The sequence below is a fragment of the Sceloporus occidentalis genome, unplaced genomic scaffold, assembly GCF_023333645.1.
Source record: "Sceloporus occidentalis isolate IW3139 unplaced genomic scaffold, rSceOcc1.0.p SCAF_15, whole genome shotgun sequence".
NCBI lineage: Eukaryota > Metazoa > Chordata > Lepidosauria > Squamata > Phrynosomatidae > Sceloporus > Sceloporus occidentalis.
In genome coordinates, this window is record NW_028316995.1 from 9,066,487 (window position 1) to 9,086,971 (window position 20,485).

Here is a 20,485-nt window from a genome sequence, read left to right on the forward strand (position 1 = left end):
ATCATATGTCACACAAGCATCATATGGATAACATATATACTAAGATAAAATAACTCCGCCAGTCAAGTGCTCTGTTTTGATTATACCCAAACATTGTTTTATTAATTTGCCATCCAAGCATCCTGATCAAAGGCCCCCTTTTGATAATTACAAGCAGCTGAAAACGTGGGAACGAGCCCAAATCATCATCCAATAAATAGAACTTCACAAGTCAGTATTTTGTCTCTGTCTAACCAGATGTTAAACAAACTAAACCTAATGGCCTTAAATGTGGATGTTGTAAAGTTTCATCATAACACAGATTATTGCAGTTTGTTCTGCTTGGTATCGGCAGAAATTGTTTTCATATAACATTCCATGTGTCTATCACATTCATCTAGAGGAATATAGATTTTTGTCCTAGTGGGTAAAGGAATATTAAGATAGACTTACAAGCCTGGACGTTGACAGAAAACAGAACCTTGGAGTATACCCAACGGTGTACACAAGCTATTAAAGGGGAAGCACAGCAGAATTCCTAGTTCAAAAGGCTGTAGAAGCTTTGAGAGTATGTCAGGGTTCAGCTACAGCCCGGCTACGTGGAGAAACATAATATTCCGCTATGTTATTTGTGTTTATGCATAAAAACTGTACATATGATTTGTCATTTTGATCTGCTGTGGTTTGGTTGGTCTAAACTGGAAATAGTCAACCTTCAGTCATTTGCCTCTTCCTGCTCCTTTCAAATGTGTCATTCTAGCAAGGTCCTAGCATGCATTATAAGAAAATTACACCCCATTTCATGGCTTTTCATTCATTGTTTTAAAACCCCTTCCTCATAATCCTATCACATTTTCAGATTATGTATCTAACTAACATGTAAGGTTTTACACAGTAAAGCAAGAAAGCTACATTTTAACATTTAAAGAGGAAAACTCTCTGAAAATATAAAAGGGTGTTAGGACTGACTTGTTCACATACAAATACAGAAGCTTATGATACTGTTTTGTGAAAGATCTTGCATATATAAATAGCACTGACAATCCTTTAAGTCCTTAAGTGTATTTATTAAAACTAAATGTATGGCTTGTACTTATTATTTTTTTATTTTTTTTTTAAGATTTCAGCATAGATTTAGAACTATTAAACAGGTAGAAGAGTTGGGGAGTAGAGACTTTAAGTGTAGCGCTCTGAAACTTTGAAGAACTGTATTCAGAAGAATAACTTCTTTTGTGTTTTCTATATTAAGATATGCAGAACCTGGAAAAGTTATTGAGAGAAGCCGTGATTAATGGTCAGCCTCGGACACACAGGGCCTGGAAAAAAATCCTTATTCTTGTTGAAGGCATTTACAGGTAAATTGTGCATACTGCATATGATTTTATTTTATACATATCTTATCTCACTTGGACACTTAAGAACATCATTTTTGTATCATAGATCTACATCTTTGGAAATGAATGTGTAAGGAATGCTAGCCAATCGTTAACATTTTTGTCGTTGTTAAAACGTGCCTGTGATTTTTGCCCAATTCTGTCATAAATGTCATATTATAAAAGAGCCATAGTGATATGTCACTTTGGGGGAAATATACTGCTTCAGATCAGTTTCACAAATTGCTATTTTGCTAGAAGACAAACTTCATTTGGTTTAAAATAAATGGGCTCGTTCAGACAAAATGTACTTGCATATAATGTACCGGCACCCACAAGCCAAATCAATTGTCAGAACCAAATCAATAACTTTGAGCCAAAGAGAGGGTAGATGGTCAGGTCATCATTATCCCCAAATCTGAAAGCAAAGAGATCCCTACTTTGTGCAGCATTGAGATGCTTGTAAATGCAACACAACATGCAAAATGATATGATATAAGTATGTACACAGTATAGGATTGCACATGCTACATAAATGTACCAGAGACTGAAGAGCAGTAATTCCGCATATTGACAATCCATTTGCACATATTAAGAATGCATGGGTAGTTTTTTTTGCTTATATGCCAGATTTTTCTTTGCTATATAAAGTCATAACAAGAAGATTTAATCGGAGCTGTACAGATGCACCATGCACAACCCTGTCTCATTGGGAGGTATAATTATACAGTACACAATCTCATGTGAAAAACATAATCCTTTTTCTGAGTTCTGTATCACCTAGTTTTACAGAAAACAATGTTGTATTGCATTCCCCAAGGTTGCAATGCTTTTTATATGAAGTACAAATGTAGAGACATTAGGGGAAAGCCCCAAAAAATATTTATGGGATTATATATCTTTATCATATTATGCACTGCTGTACTATAACTGACACAATCATTTAATATTATTATTTGAAGCATTCCTAGAAATGCCATATATGTTATCATAAAACATGGGCTCTACCAGATTTTCCTGATTACACATCTTCATTTGGCGGGCACCCCCCACCCCACTTCTTTCACCTATAGACAAACTCACATTGCGTCATTGGAGTCTCACTGATGGGCGGCATATTAAGGAAGAGTTTCTCCAGGCTTCTCTACCTCCTTAGTATCCATCAGGGTTATCAGAGTGTTATCTACTTCAGACAAAAACACAAATGGATCTTTTATCTAAACATCTGTCACTCAGTGTCTCCAAAGCAGAGTTTCTCCCCCTAATCAGATTAAAGGCTATCTGAACATCATTTTGGACAACAGAGAGAAATGTAAGGTTTTAAAGAGCTTTGATCGGCAAGAGAGTCCGAGGACCACCAACATACTGTTAGTGTTTAATAGCCTGTCTTTTATGTGGAGCGCAGATACCAAAGCAGCTTCTGGGATGTTTAAGGAAGAATGCCTTTTCACTAATTGTTTGCTCATAGCTTCTTAGATATTGTTCCTAAACATGTTACAGAATAGGGAAACCTCAGCTCAACTCTTTAAAGAAGCCGTGTTATTTTCATTTTCTTGCACACAGGTATTAGTCTAGAGGCAGGGACAGGCTGGCCGGTGGGGGGTGAATTGTTCACAAAATGTGTGTGTGGTAACATGAATGTGAATGTGTAAGCATTTGTGTAAGCAAGAAAGTGTAAGTGTGTGTTAACATGGATGGGTAAGTGTGAGCAAGGATGTGTATATGTAAGTGGTATGAGTGTGTGTGTTAGTGAGTATGAGTAATCGTGTGTTAGTGTAAGTATGTGTCAGCAAGTATATGTGTGTTAGCTTGAGTGTGTAAGTTGGTGTGTATATATATACACATATGTTGGGGAGGCAAGTGCATATATTGGGGGAGGGGCCAATGGGATCCCTTTGGGTTATTTCCCCCCCAGGATTTTCTACTTGTAGAAGTGCAATCTTCGCACTGGCAATCGTACATCTGGTCTTTGTAATGCCCTTTTTTGTAATGGAGACTATAATGAATTTTATGGAAAAGGCTATGATGGGAATTGGTCACATGCCACACATTAACCAATTTGTTCCTGGTCAATCTATATCATTACAAAATCAGAATTTCGGTGGGATTAGTTGACAGAGCTGCGTAATTTTGTTCTCATTTTGAGTTTTTCTTTCTTTCTACAAGTTGTTGATGAGAATATAACGTGAATGATTAAGGTCTTTAATTGATCTGCCAGGAATCTGCGTAAGAATTTGGTGATAAATTCATTGAGTTAAAAATATTATATTACAGAATAGAAACCATTTGTATTTTTTTGTTTTAGTTCATGTATGTTTTCTTCTTCTCTCCTTTCTTAGCATGGAAGGTTCTATTGTCCGTCTTCCTGAAATTATTGCCTTAAAGAAAAAATACAAAGCCTATCTTTATCTGGACGAAGCTCATAGTATTGGTGCAGTGGGAGCCACAGGCAGAGGAGTGGTTCAATACTTTGGATTAGATCCTACAGATGTTGATGTCTTGATGGGCACATTCACCAAAAGCTTTGGTTCGGCTGGTGGATACATTGCTGGAAAAAAGGTACAGTGTTTCATTAAGAGACAAAGTCCCATCTGCCATGGGGGGGGGCAGAAAAAAAGGGGAAATGCATAAGGGGGCCTCGTGGAAATGTAAAAGAAACTCTCAGCTATCAAATGCATCAAAGCACATATGATGGCTGGGCTGTCCCTTTAAAGGATAGATATTTTAATATTTGAAGTGTTCTAGTTAATATAACAAGAGTATGCCAATATGTTGTCATTGGAGATAACATCTGAAGTTAGTAAGTTGCCAATTTCAATTTTGTTTGGAATCACATTTTAAACTTGTCGGCTTGTTTTGTTGTCTGTTTAGGACTAGGGAGATTACTCATGTGTTATAACTACATATAATGTTTTCCATGTTGAGTTTGGTTTTGTAAATATGTCGTAGAGCTTAACACTTTAAATTCTGCACTTTACAATTCAGCAAGCTAAGTAAATTCATGCATGTGTTCACAGATTGAAAGTTAAGAAATATAGTATTAAAGGAAAAAAAAATGTATACCATGTGAAGCAGCCACGTTAACATCTGTGATTATGCACTTCCCATAAAGTATTGTATTATGTGTCGTTGCTTCTCCTTCCTTCGTGGAAGCTTTAAATGATGTGGAGGTTGGAACGGAGAGTGTTTTGCATTTTATGTTTTCTGGTTATTTATTTTACAACATTTACCACAGAGCTCAGATCCCCCAATTGACTAAATATTGATTTAGTGTTAAAATAAATGTAATGATTATAAGGATTCTTCATTCATCATATAAAAAATTGTGACTCATTTCCAGGAACTTGTGACCTTCTTGAGATCCCATTCACACAGTGCAGTTTATGCGTCATCCATGTCTCCACCTGTGACCGAACAGATCATCAGAGTGATGAAATGCATAATGGGACGCGATGGGACGCTGATTGGTAAGACTTTTGGTTTCCATAGACCAATATTAATAGAATATTTTATGCTGAGACTGCTAGATGGTTGAGCAATGCTTTCTGGGCATTGAAACATAGAACTTGACAGCAGATCATCTAGCTATATTATTTTTTCTACAACTGCTATAAACTCTTGAATTTGACTTGGTCCTTGGCCTTGTCTTATGGTCAGGATAGCCTTATGCCTTTCAAATATATGCCTAAACACTCGTATTGTATCAGCCTTTAACACTTCTGCTGTGATGTCCTTGAAAATAATTTAAGGTATGTTATGAGTGCAGCTAACTGGCCTGTCCACTAGTACCTGGATGACATTTTGTTTTATTATTTTTGGCACTCTGTCTGCTATACTACATCAATAGCAGCTAGCAATCTGTGCCCCTTTATATTTCCACTGTATCCAGTCCTAATCAGCATCTGGTTTACTGGTTGTGCATTGCCCAAACTGTGATGTAAATTGGGTCGGAACATGATGTCACAACATTGCTGAGGTCATGTGATGAACTACATGTACTTGCGTACTGTCCCTATGCCATCCCCTCTATCTAATATTCACCCCATTGTGATTACAACCCGCCATTGTGTGATTGGTCCAAAGCCATGACATCAATATAACAAATTATGGGACTTGTACATTTTCTTTATTAGTGATCCACAAAATATTTTATAAGTTTGTTGAGGTGGTGAGAATTTGCACCCTGGTCTAAAAATCCAATTTCATGAAAGTCCCAGCACAAGATTTCAAACAGATGACATCAAGAAGAAGTGTTTAAAATACAATGTGCCCAATTTGTATTGTATTTAAGAGTAATTGTGTGGCACTTATAACCTTTTAACATCCAGTAGCACCCACTACTGCTTTTAGAAGCATCCCACGTATGTTTTAAAACAGCTATTGCTTTAATGTCTGTGTGAAGCTCTCCGCTAATCAGAATGGCTTTATTTTAAATTCTAAACTCAAAACACATGTTCCCTTTAGCCTGGGGTTGTTACTGATTTATTAGCAATGGCTGCAACTACTAATCTGGGGGGAAAATGACAGTAGTTTTCTTCACCGTTGTCGTGTTTTTAAATGCAGAAGTGCAGACTTGAATGTGACAACCGCAGGTGCCTTTAATCTTTTATTGAAGGATGAAAAGGCAGTAGCTGTGATCCAATTAATTGTTATTTTGTTATTTTTATTTATTTTATTTTAGCTAATTTTATTTTTTAAGGACGGGCACTTCAGCCTTAGGTAGGTACGTGCAAAACCTTGTAGTAGGTTGACAATATTTGGGGGAAAATACTATTTTGCCTCTATGTATTAAAACAAAAAACTGCTCCATTAACCACAGAAGGCAATAACAAGACCTAAGTGATGTCCCTACAGTTGTATTATTAATATTTCTGAGAAATAAATGGCAAAAGCAATACTAAAACATTGAAATTTTGCAGTGAATGACCATAAAAAAAGTGATATTGTTGTGATCCATAATCAAAATATGCTTTAGTTTTATTCATGTCACCGCATGAAACATAACAGTGCCATCAAATTGTTGGCGTCTTTTATATTTCTCGAAAGAATTTGTCCTTTCCAAAATTTGATTTTGCAAAAACAACATTATTAAGAGTCATTTTATATTTCTTATAGATCGGTGTAATCAAAGAGGGCAGTAAAATCAATTAGGCCAGTGTGAAAATAATGTAGATGGGGGAAAAGAGGAGAGATGGCAGAGTTAATGAAGAGAATGGCACATTGAAAAAGACCAATAGCAAAGAAATAAAAGGAAGGAAGGATGTTTTGTTTTGATGGCAAACATGAATTAAAATGTTTCTTTGGTTGTTATGATTACAACTTCCAACAGAGGTCACTGTACCATAAGCAGCTTCTCTCCTTTTCGTCTTGATAAATTTTCTTACATAATCAAATGTAAAGGTTTGAATTGGATAACCCAGGATTAATATTTGGGACACTGATTATATAAATAACGAAACAAAACCAAATTTTGGTTTGGTTACACGAAACTGGAATTACAACATCGCACTCTGTGATTTTTGTGATCAAAGGGATAGGGGTTACACGTTACTGGTTTTATTTACAGAGAGCACGACTATATTTGTCACTTTAGCTCACGTGGACTTTCTGCCTTATGGGAGTTATAGTCTAGATTTTTCTAGCTGCACATAATTCTGGCCATTTCTTATTACATTACTGACCCAACATTTCTCGTTACTCAAAATCCAAGATGCATCAATTTAAATGTTTTTATAATGCAGCTCATTAAACACATTTACAAATATATATATATATATATATATATATATATCTCAATTGAGCGTGAATAACTGCAAAATTTATAAAAATAAATACCTTTTTTTTTTTTTTTTTACTAATTTCCACCCTGTGTGTCAGCACTTCCAACTATTGTCTTAATAGAGCACAATGGTGTGGGTCAGAGCCACAGTCACTGTTCCCTCCAGATGTCTAAGGGACATCTTCAATTTGCCCCAGTTTGTCCTGAAAATAATAAGAAAAAACTGTTAAGCATCTACATGTTGAGCAATCTTATGTTGAGCTGGCACTGATAAACCTTAAAAACCTTAAATCCAGCTGGCAATCTGTTATCAGTTTAAAAAATAGAATCTTGGCATTTCAAAAGTTTGTAATCTGTACCAGATGGAGAGCAGCATGTACTGACCGTTTTTTCTGCCGCAGAGCTGACATGCTCGGTGATTAATCACCTGTCTGTGGCAATATACATATTCCAGGAACCTACTATAGGAGAGTAGCTTTTATCAATATTTGATATCCATTCAAAGTTGGAGGATTTTTGTTATTTTCTTTATGTGCTGTATCTACTACTATGTCTTACACATGTCCTTCTGCAATATTAGTGGAAATGTGCTCCTTGGAAATCTGGGGAGATCTACACACTAAGTCATGACCATGTTGGTCCTAGTTATGATTCTGTGTTGAAAGAAAGCAGTATTAAGCAAGATAAAACCGCTTTTCTCTACTTCTTCAAAATGGTGGTAAGCTGTCGTATGATGGTGTTATTGGTGTTGGCCAACTGGTGCTTTCCAGGACTCGATTCTACATTTGTTTTTGTAAGGCCTCTTACTGTAACACAACTGGCCATGTTAATTTGTTATATTACAGGTTAAAAGGTAGGTGTACCTCTTTATTACAAATGTGTAAGTGTTTTTGATTGTGTTATGTATTTGAAGTATGGAAACATTTGGAAACCAGCACGGACGTAACGTGTAGATGGAGTGCTTGATGTCTATGGAAGTATACCAGATTTCCAACTGTTTTTAATAGCTATTTTGTCTTGTTATTATAGAAACTCTAAGTGGAAGAGTGGAGTTTTTGTGGAAATATGGCATGCCAAAATTATTCTTTTAAAAACACCACAGACCTCTGCTTGTATTAAGGATTGGAGCGATTTGTAGTGGAGAACTTGACTTCATTTGTTTCCTTATGTATAGCACAGATGTTTTGTTTTAGACAAAGAAAGTTACAAAGCAGTTGTGGCCTCAACTCACCCAGTATATTGACGATATGAATTGGTTAAACCAAACTGCTGGTTGCAGCCAACTATTAGAAGTAAAATGTTATTCTCCACAAATCAAAGCACCTATTTGCCCACCCATTTAATCGTCTTATTATTCAAATTGAAAAAAGTCTTAACTCAGTTGACGGTTGTGCCAGTGACCATAGACGTGCGCATTGTGGATTGGAAGCCTAAAGCTGTTGGTCAGCTAGCTTCATGTCACGTTTGCCCAAACAATCATGGCTGTGGCAGCAGGGAGCCTTGTCAACAGAGTCTTTGGCTCTGAAGGACTTGTGAATCATATCACTACAGATCAGATTCAGAAGAGAGATGAGATGGCAATTATTAAGACTGCATCTTTCACCCATCTGCTTATCAAGGATAGCGATCATTTCCTCGCTCAGGATGGCGAGGCATCCTGCCCTTCACCACCATTTCCTTGTACAGGCCAATAAGGTTCCACTGCTTTGTATATAATTTGGCCGCTTGGCCTTCGGGATCAATGGTGTTAGTGATACCAGACTGGAACCCATTAGCAGCAATCAAGTCTGTGTCTTTGGGAGAGTAGGAATCCCTGTAGTAGTCAATGACCATCTTCTTGACCTACTGCTTTCCCCTGTTGTACCACACCTTGGCTGTCTCTCTCTCTCTCTCTCTCTCTGTCAGTAGCATATTTTGCTGAAGGGCAATTCTTTAAATGTTTTGATTTATTATATGTAACTTTAACAAATGATGGTATGTTTACCTGGGTGGTGACCAGGTAGTACAAACTACTCAGCAATACAAGCCACGTTTTGGCTGTCTACATGCAAAGGTGCAGTTAGGAAAAAAATGACGTTAATATCAATGTACCAATGACATACAGATATGAATCCTGATACCTAACCCAACTCTTCTATAAAGTTGCTAGCATTTAGGCCACCATAACTATGGCACTATGTATTTCCGACAACAGGGTGTAATAAGCCTTTGACTGAAAAGTAAGAGTGTCCATATCAGAGAAATGAAAAGATTTATCGTATTCTGGGAGAATATTATACAAAAAAATGATGGTTAGGTTGCCATGCTCTCTGTATAAGATGGAAATGTAAGAGCAGTAACGAGAAATATATATTTATAGACTGGGGGAATTGGGTCCATGGAGGAAGAATCCACCAAAATACCAAACTGTTAGATTTAAATAACAAAAGAACAGAGACTATATAGAGAAATGGTAAACTAGTGATATTGGCTCACATTTGTTTTCTTTCCTGATCATTGTCCTGTCAATTCTGAAACTGTTACTCACATTTAAATTAGTTTAAACATCAGGAAGCTCAGTGGAGAATATTTTACTGTTTAATTGACTGAATGAGTTTCTTTACTGGATTTATGAGTCTTTCTTAGTCTTTCTGAGCCAAGCATCCTAAGAGCGAATGTAAAGGTTCTGCTCTTACGCACATGCATTTAAGTTGTTCTATTGGAAGCAAAAGGATACCTTATATGTATTAAATGGAATAAAGAATGCCAGTCTCTTTATACATTGAGTATAGTCAACGTGCTGGAACATCCTGGAACAGGAAATGCCTGGAGCCGTTGGCCTGTTCACTCAGCAAGGGGTCCAAACAAAGCCATTGTTGGTTTTCACCTATGGGTTCTGTGATCCATAAAATGCTATGACACATTGCAATTCCAATTAGAGTGACAGGCGTCTGTGCACTCCCTGTTGTCTCTGTTGGTTCTTATCAAGAGAGGTTGTCTGTCTTTTAATCAAAGAAATTGGGAGGGTTAAGAAAGTCTGTTTTGTTTAGTCATCTATCAGTTTCCGGCATGACTTTTTGGAATCGCTACATTTCCTGTCCTCATCCTATTTGATTAAAGTGATTTTGTCCCTTTAAACAAAAAGTAAAAATACATTGACCTGAATGAATAAAGCAAAACAAAAATTACAGAGCCATTTTAATTAATGAGTGTTACATTTGCATATATTTAAATACTGCTTTTGATCTGCAAATATTTATAGGGCTAACCACTGTAAAGAAAAAAAGACTGGATGTGTTAGAATTTCAAATTGTGACAGATGGTCACAAATTCACACATCTAGATCTTGTATATATTTAAGTCATTTAATTAGTCTAGATTTATGGGCTTCTATGTGAGTCACAGTTTTTGATAATTGATAAGCTGTTTTTACACAACTTTTATACTTTGAGGAATTAGATGCAATGAATTACATGGTGTGTGTCGTGCTACTTAGCAGGATATTTCACATTTGATGTTAGGTGGTCATTAATATAATATAGAATGAACAAGCTTATGTGTGATTATTTCTGTGCCGTACTACAGTTAATTAACTGCATACCCGACTGTCCAGAATTGAGATAGAAGTCCTGCCATTCACAGTTTTTCTGTTGCTTTGAGACATATTGCTTTATTTAGGGCTGTCTTTAATCATAGTGGTGACTGGGGTGAGCCTCATCACTGGGCCCAGAGCCCCCTTTATCTATCTTGATGCAATGCGATGCAGATCTGTGGAGCCACCAATGCTTACCTCTCCATTAGTGTTCCCTTCTTCACTGTCCTTGGCAACATCAGCAACTCTAGCAACTGTTAGCTGGGCCCCAAGGTTATACCCTGCCCTTAGGTAGTTGCTCTTTTTGCCCTGTGTTAAAGCCACATGTCTTTGATTGGTTTGCTGAGTTTATTCAAGGATGGAGATGCCGGTTGGCCTCTCCTACAACATTTGTAACCTGTTCTATTTCTAAACAGAAACAGACTTCGGCAGATTTACAGATATTTTTTTGTGTACTCCGATTTGGATGAAACTCCAAAGCTTTACGTGCTTAAGTAACAAGCTTCTCATCTTTCTGGTACTCAGACTTAAATACCAGGATTTTTATAGAGGCCTTTCTAGCTTCTAGGGAGTGTTTCCCCTCTTGCTAAAACTGAATTGGTTGGAAGACCAATTTTTATTTTAAATGTTTGTTGTGCAAAAATGCATCATTTGAGCATCATTTTGCTTAAAAGTCTCGGAGCAAACTATGCAAACAGTTCACTGCTCGTGCCAGTAACCCGTAGAAGGGCCATCATTATAATACCAGTCATATGCTGTGTATGTAAATAAAGATAAAACTATGGAGCTTGTACTTGAAGATTATAGATACAGATTGTCATAAACTCAACATGAAATATCCTGCAGTACGTACGTTGAGAGCTGTTGAATTATTTCATGGTTTATTATTCGGGGAAAGGCTAATTTCATTATGGTCTCTTAAACCTAGGAATGCAGAGAGTGAATCAACTTGCGGAGAACACCAGATACTTCAGGAAGCGGTTGCAGGACATGGGTTTTATCACTTATGGGAATGAAGATTCACCTGTTGTCCCCGTTTTATTGTACATGCCTGGAAAAGTAGGGTAAGTCCTGGGATGCTTTCTACATAATGAAATGTTACTTGTTTCCAATAAATCCTGATACGCAATGGATTATTAAAACACAGATTTGCAAATGAAAGCTAAACATTCTAGACTATGGCCCAAGTGGTCTATTGACCCCTTTCTGGGCCACCCCAAACAATAGAATAGCTTACACAGCATGCATCTCTATTCATCTTCATAGTCTGGAACAGATGTCGACAGGGTACATTGATTTCTTCCATGGATTATTTGCAACCAAATAGATACTTAAATTGTTATTACATGGTATCTTGTACCCGGGTTAACTCTAAGCCTTTTCTTGTTGCTTCCTCTATAGGGGCAGATTTTCCCTCTACTCTATTTCTATATTTTTTCTATAAATGGTATAAAGTCACATTTGAACCCTGTGCTGTCTAATATCTGGATATAATCTTTAGTCTCATGGTACTTACCTGCACAAAATTAGTGTAATTTTATAGTAAATAATTGCCTTTTACAAAGCAATCTGTTTTATACCCACCACAGTTTTATTCAGATTTTCCATATTTTTGCATGCCATATTTTTGGCACCAATTGATTTAAATGTCTCCAGCATGGGTCATTGCGGGCAAAAGTTTCACTAAGGCCACATCAGCATCTAAATATTTTGTCATATGTGTCCATGTCCATTGCCACCATCTCTTTCTCTTTTTTGTGCTTTTAGACCTTATTTACTTAAACTATGAGTTGCACCAACGAGAAATATAAGTGCGTCTAGCCCTTCTTATTGTGTAGCTCAGTCGGCAACATTAAATATGCATTATGCAGGGCAAGCTCTGAGCTTAAAGCAAACCAGTCACTGGTGAATCCCTTCATAATGCATAGTGATGTCAGTAAATTCATTTTTTTGCTGTTAACTGAATTCCATTAAAACTTCTCAAACGGTTTTTCTTGATTGCAACCTTCAGCACTCACTATGTTCTTTTTTTGTACGTATGTTTTACATACATACAAGTGCAGGCATGCAGTTACACAAATAGCAGTGAATAATCGGAGTGCATTAAGTAATGAAGCAACATATATTAGGCATTGGAACAGATGGAGAGCCATTCAATATGGGTCTGTACTAATCCCTCCTTGTTGTTTTACTAAGGATGATTAAGTCCCTGGAGATTTTCTCTTATTGGCATCAGTAAAACTAATCAGAGTCATCTCAGTTATGCATGTCACCCCATTAATTATACACTATGTTATTTGCCACGGCAAAGCTTTCGCATGATTCGCAAGCTTTAAAGAGGCCAGAAATGCCATCAGTCTAGATTGGTTCATGAGCTACTCAACAACATGATAGAAATGCTGTTTAATCTTCAATACTCCCTTTAAATGCATTCCACAGCTAGCCTTATCTAAAACATAACATATTGACTCTTTAATCACTCTAATTCCAGAACTTTTCATTATCAAAGGGATGAAGCGTTAGGAGGTGGGCTAAGGGGCAATGATTTCCCAATAATGGCATTTTCCTTGTCTTTTTGTTCCCTTCAACTATTCATTGTTCTCTGGGAACTATCATCTTTGTTCCTGGCTGTATAAATATATATTACATTATTTAAAGTAGGGGTAAAGACTCCACAACTGAACTACTTGACAGCACAGAAAAGTACAGAAAATGTGAGAAATCAGGCCTTTATCCCATTAATAGCAATAAAGAAGACATAGTGCTCTCTTCTGCACATAGAAAGGTCTGCACACTATTAGCTCTATTCGTAACATCATGGAACAAAAGCAGTAAGAGGGAATCTGTCTGAAAATGTTAAATTCTGTAGAGAATTTTATCCTGGAATGTACCGTATTTGCTCAACTATAAGACGACCCTGATTATAAGACGACCCCCCAAATCTGAATATTAATTTAGGAAAAAAAGCCTGAATATAAGACGACCCTATAGGAAAAAAGTTTTACCAGTAAATGTTAATACATGTAAACTATTTTTTTAATAAAAGCTATGATTGAGAAAAATATTTTGGTTTTATTTCCTTCTATTTTCCAACCTGCCCCCCCAGTTATGCACATTTGCCCCAAAAATGCCTTATACCCCCTATATGCCACTGTGCCCCATGATATGCCTTTTAACCCTCTAAATGCCACTGTGCCCCATGATATGCCTTTTAACCCTATATGCCACTGTGCCCCATGATATGCCTTTTGACCCCCTATGTGCCACTCTGCCTCCAGAAATGCCTTATACCCCTATATGCCACTCTGGCATTAAGGGGGTTAAGTCATATTATGGGGCGGAGTGGCATATAGGGAGGTCTAAGGCATTTCAGGAGGCAGAGTGGCGTATAGAGAGTTAAAAAGGCATTTCTGGAGGCAAAGTGGCATTAAGGGGGTTAAAAGGCATTTCATAGAGCACTCTGCCTCCAGAAATGCCTTATGCCCCTCATTTAACATGCCCCCGCCCCCCCCTCTCAACTTACCAGTGCCGGGAACTCTGATCTCTGGCACCCGGGGAAGGTCTGCGCGATGGACGCAGACAACCCCCGCTGCTAGCCACACCTCCTTCCGGCTGCAGCGTAAGTTGTCTACGCGAATCGCGTAGACATCTACACGCTGCCCCGGCTACACACCAGGGACTCAGAAGCACCGGTAAGTGGGGCGGGAGACAGGAGGATCCAGGTCCCCTGCAGCTGCGGGGGATCTGGATCTTAGTCGTCTCATAGTCAGACCTATTTGAGGTCTGATTATAAGACGACCCCGATTATAAGACGAGGGGTTTTTTGTCAGAGCATTTGCTCTGAAAAAAACCTCGTCTTATAATCGAGCAAATACGGTATATTTTTGATTAGTGAATTTGTGTTCTGGAATGGTGATGCTAAGAACACGAAAGATTAAACCTCAGGGATATATATAAATAAGGGACTTCTGGGCATCTGTGCTTCATGGTTGAGTTTGAGTGTATGCATGGAGAACTTCCTTCAGTAGGCTTTTGAAGGACACAAAGATGTTTGCACCAGGTAAAGGTGATGTCCCTTTTTTCATTAAGCCACATAAAAAGGAATGAAAGGTGGTTCTAAGACATAGTTTGAAAAGTAAAGCAACCTGTGAAATGGTCCCGTCAGCTGGAATGGCTATAAATTATGGTTTATCTTATGGTTCCTCTTCTTCTTATATAGATCAATCCAAACCAAAAACTAACTTATATTTTAATTCCCACCATCCCCAGGGCTTTTGCAAGGCATATGTTGGAGAAAAAGATTGGAGTTGTTGTTGTTGGCTTCCCAGCAACACCCATCACCGAAGCAAGAGCTAGATTCTGCATTTCAGCTGCTCATACACGAGAGATGCTGGACAAGGTAAGTCTTTGCACCCACCTTCACCATTAGGTTTGTTACTGATGTCACCTTGGAGGTTTTGATGGTTTAATTACAGGTCACATAGCTACAAACATGTAGTAGCAAAATAAAAATCTAAAACAATAATGTAAACGTGTTTATTAAAAAGTGCTTCCACTGACTTTCCCAGAGCAGCAATAAGGAACCTAATATATATCTGTGGTAAAAAGTCCGATGTAATTAAGAGTGAAAATGAAATTCCAGCTCCTCCTCAGTGGTCATTCTACACCTGTTTCCTTCACTCCCGAATTCCCTTAGTATAACGGTGATGCAGTAGTGATAGTCCATGTTACATGCCTGTACAGGATTTCTTTTATATGCAGATAAATTTATGTATGTATTTGCATTGAGGACAATCAAGCAGAATTGGATCCCTACAGGGCAGCATAGAATAGATAAAATTACCATGTGTCAACATGTAGATTAGCTGACATGTAACACTTCATACATTAGGTATCATGTTGATAGTTTAAACACCCTCAGGGTGCTGGTAAACCTTGAAGATACATGGGTGTGTGTATATATAATATAGGCTCAATAGGAATATAGACAACCATTAATTATTTCACCAATCACGTTTAAGGGTAATGACTGCACCCCCAATGAGTTGCATGGCCTCTTGTAGTATGCCACACAATAGGTATATAGAAAATGACCATGCATATTGTGTCTTGTTCACTAATGGACTGTGTATATTCTCAATTTCACTGGGAAATTTCTCTTCTTTATTAATGTTACCCAGTCAGGCATTACGTTGAAATTACATTTCTCTCATGGCCATAGTTGGCACAGTGGGGTGTATCCATCCATTTTCAAAACTGCTTTCTTCTTGTGATACCTTTGTGTTTGTGTACAAGGGTGTTTATGTTGCTAGAAGATTGCAGATACTTATATTGATGACTAAAGTACAGTAAAGTATAAAGCCATCTTAAAATCACGTTGTCGTGCTCTGGAACGTTTTTAGAACCTTGGATATCTGTAGTCCATCTGAATTATTCTATAGCAGTTGGGCCACCTCAAAAGGCCTCTAGGCTGTGTAAGCAGAAAACACTAAAAGAGTTAAGGTGCGGAATGTTGGGGGGGGGGTTTGTCTCAATTTGCATATTGCACAACAAAAACGTGCTGTCCTTAATATGGCTTTACATTTTGGTGGTTGTTTTTCTTTAAAGGTACCGCTTGTTGTAAGAAATTCCCAGAAATGTACCCCATGATAATCCATTGCATGACTTGCATTTCAGGGTTGTTTTACAACAAACAGACAGGTCTCTTTACTGCGGTAGTCATGTTCTGTATTTTTAGAATTTGTTGGGCTGAGTTTAAACTTGGGAGAGATCACACACCGCATTCCTCTAGCCCCTTGTCAGCTTTACATGTCCTCTCGAGCTATACATTGATGGGTTTAAAATGTACAGATGAAAAGAGGCCATCTCCCAGTGAAATGAGAGCCCTTGGAATACATGTCAACAACTATGAGCATAATATACATGTAATGAACTGTAAGTGCTTCAAACATGATATTTTGGGGAGTTGTTTAAAGTACTTGAAAACATTCTTTAGCTCCCATTTTTCTAAATGAAATATACAGTAATTTTGGCCTCCCCCCGTATTTTCTTTTAAGTGGTATGTTAACATGTATATGTTAACTAAATATTTATGTTGATTACTAGGTGCAGCTGGTAGATTTTAAGTTTTAAAGTCCTTTCTCTTTGTAGCTTTTTATATAACAGAATGGAGAAACTAAATTTTAGTTTGTGCTTGTCTAATCTATAGTATTGTTTTACATTTATTTACATTCTCACCTTTCGAAATACACAAAGAGTTTAACAAAAAAAAATAGTTATTTTTTGTTGTTTGCATTATGTGAGTGGACCATTTGTTGTAAGTACAATGGTTGCATTAAACATTTGGGTGTATTCGCTAATGGCAGAGCTTTCAGACGAGTTGTGGCTTCTACTCTTTGACTTTACTGTAGGAAGAGCTTGGCTGGCCTTTATAATGTATAGTTAGATCATTGAGAACTCCGCAATGCCTCCTCACCCATTGAACAATGCATTACGTAGGACCAGCTTCTCTGTGAACCAGCCCTCCCAGAGCACTTCCTAGAGGCCTGGAAAATGCATACAGATTCGTGGAGAAAGAGAAGCGTTGCTGCACCTCTCCCCTTCTCTGTGAATCTGTCTGGATTATTCTGGCTTCTCTGACTACTTTGCAGAAAGGGTGGAGCCTCATTTTCTGTAATTTCTTAAAAATAAAAATGCTAGCAGTCCGAATGCACAAGTCTACTATGCACTGCGAAGGCATGTGCTCAGGAATGGCCATGTTGACCATGAATTCAACATAATAGTTAATGCTAGGATCTGCAATGCTTCATCTCACAACAACTTACCCTTTTTTCAGCTTGTTTAGGGCAGTATGGCACTGGTCCTCAAATATAACACACAGGATGTGGAAATGTCTCCCAAAATGGAAGTACTTCTGTTATGTAGGACAAAGAAATGTCCAAAACCTTTTGTCAACCAGTTTTCATAAAGTACGTTGTAGAGTCATATGACTCTTCAAACTATTATTGACTGGGCTATTTTTTTGCTATCTTCAGTATGGCAATACCATCATTTGTGTGTTTTGTAGTCAGTGAGAGGTAAATTGGTGGATACTAGAAAAATAGAACCAAAAAAGTGACTTGATGTTCCATAGAGCCTGGAAACTGGTGGCTTACCTGTTATTGTTTGAACTACCTGACTTATAATACTTGACTCCTAGAAACTAGGGTACAATGAATTGAGGGAACATACAAAATATTATGTAATATGAGATTTACTATAAAACATAAAACCAATCCATGCTTTTCAGCATATTTGCTCAACTATTCAAAGAAATGTTCATCATGCATTTGCCTCTGGTTGCTAGATTCCAGATTAAACCTAGATGTGCAGTATCCCTCCACATTAAAATAATGAAATTAAAATTGCAATGGCTGTTCCCTAAAACAAAGACCTGAAATCGGCATAATAAAGTATTTTTTTTTAAAAATCTGCTAGAGGTCCACAAGTACATCTGGGTTTAAATTAGCTGGACCACCTAGGTATATGTAGATGTTTATTTATCACAGAAGAGAGAGAGATTAGATTGTTAGCTGATTCTTCAGATATTAAAAGGTAACACCTTGGCTGAAGAGCTTTAAAGAACCGTTAACACCCAACAGTAAAAAGAGGTCAGATGTATTTTAAGAACAACTTCTTTAACCATTTGGGTGTATGTAATCAGACCTAAACTCTATGCTTCCTCTGCATGTAGAATATGCGTTCTTCAAAACAGGGAAACATATAAAACCACTTACATGCACAGAAAAAGCTGGGGGGTGGGGAATGGACAAAAATATAAGGAAGGATTCTGCAGAATTTTCCATTTGCAACCACAGAAATTTAAAGTGGCAATACCTATGGTATGTAAAGTCACCTGGGCAGTTGTGTGGATAACCTGAACTGTTGAGGGGCTTGTGGACCAATGGTGACAACCCCTGATCTACAAAGCTTCTGGCTTGCAACCAGCACTATGGTTTTCATGAGGTGTATCTGAAGCAGCAAGAATGTGCAAAGAAGAAGGCCTGCGTTATAGTATCTAAAGGTAGATTAGGTGGTGCACTGATATGCAAGAACATAATGGAATCTAGAATTAGTGAAAGCTTTGTATTTGACAGCATTGGAAACTTTTCAGGGTTTAGGTATGGTGTGAAGTCCCTTTCTTGATAACATATAGGTGTTTTTTATTAACGAGATAGATACAAAGGGAGTTAGGAACCAGTCGAATTAATGTACTCATTATTGAGGTGCCACTGTTTTCCTCCCAATAGATACCATTACATAAGTTATCTTGGCTACCCCAAGCCTCAAGTATTAAGCCAGTATCACAACCTCATGCTGACGAGTCCCATTAAGGATGAAACAGCTGTCCACGAGTGGTGATCTGGCTATTGCACCTCTTACCCGAGTTATTTTTGAGGGATCCATGTATAAAGTGGATATAGAGGCAAAGGTGATAATTGTTAACCTTATTTGCATGCGCCTACCCAGAATCCCTTGTGGTTGTGGCAGCACCATGAGATTTCTGAGGGAAAAACAAGCCTTCTGGCTTGTCTGGTGTCTGTAGATGAGTGTTTAATAATACTTCTACCATCCCAATAGATGAAACAAAGTGTTATGTACATTTAGTCAGAACCTATACAATTCCTCATGAAGCTATTTTTAACACATGAAACATGCCTTTGGAATGCAGTGGATAGAACCAGGGTTAAAAAATTCTGTCTATTTCAAACATTTGTCACAAGAGCCCTTTGTGACACATGAGCCCAAAGAGACAAGGTCTACCATTTTGTCTACCATGAGAAGAATTTAATGCCAATTATATGTCCGTGAGTTTAAAATAATTTATACTATTGCTAATATTTTTCCCCCTTCCACATAAACAAGCACAGCTGCCCTTTTTGCAGTAGGCTCCAGTTTGCTGATGGGGCTGCCATGTAGTTGGATGACATTTGTTTACCGACATTGAAATGTTCAAATCTGATAGCATGCCTGTCATGGTTGCTAAAATCTTGCAAGTTACCACTGATTCCCCAATTATGTCCATACTGATTTTACCATAATCTGCAAATGTAGTTACCCTTAGTAAAATATGGGTACATTAAGTCTGTCTCATGTGCATTTTACACATATTATTTCTTTGTGTTACAGGTTCTTGATGCACTCGATGAGCTGGGAGACTTTCTACGGCTGAAATATTCCAGGCACTCCAAATCAGATCGGTTACCGCCGTCTGATGAAACAGACTATGAACTTGATGCCTAAGCTTGGGTTTCTATATTTCTACTGATGTACTGATGACATGAACCTTACAATCCCCCGCTTCAGAGAACATTACACTTATGTGTCCTTCATCACAGAAGACCAAGCAATAATATGTACCACTGAAACAAAGGGATAAACCAAATAACTTTTTTTTATGGCCAGTTCTAATGGAGTAATTCAAGTCCATTCTACATAGGGACCATTTTTATATGTTCTTTTCCATGTTAACATTGCTTGATTTGCACACTTTCAATTTTCGTACTGAAAACTGGATACTGTGAGGTCATGTAAGAATGTAGCGAGAGAAAAATATGAATGCACATTTTTTATATTACAAGGACACAAGGACAGTGAAATGCTAAACTTGGTGTAATATGGTGTGCATATATATTCTGTATTGTAAAAAAGTTGGTATTAGTGCATTATGTTTCTTTGGAGCATAAATTCTGTGAAACTTAAGCAATGCACTGATATGATTGGTGAACAGACTTTGATTTCAGT

General features: G+C 37.5%; 1 protein-coding gene across 1 annotated transcript in view; it reads left to right on the plus strand.

The window, feature by feature from the left end:
- The window catches only part of LOC149303217 (serine palmitoyltransferase 3-like), a 41,384-nt gene extending 21,400 nt beyond the window's left edge, over positions 1-19,984 (plus strand). The window contains exons 7-12 of the mRNA XM_089481580.1: positions 1,229-1,334; positions 3,692-3,911; positions 4,693-4,819; positions 11,631-11,766; positions 14,972-15,101; positions 19,871-19,984. Of these exons, the coding sequence (XP_089337706.1) occupies positions 1,229-1,334; positions 3,692-3,911; positions 4,693-4,819; positions 11,631-11,766; positions 14,972-15,101; positions 19,871-19,984 (833 nt within the window). The remainder of the gene's footprint in view (positions 1-1,228; positions 1,335-3,691; positions 3,912-4,692; positions 4,820-11,630; positions 11,767-14,971; positions 15,102-19,870) is intronic.
- Positions 19,985-20,485: the final 501 nt, after the last annotated feature.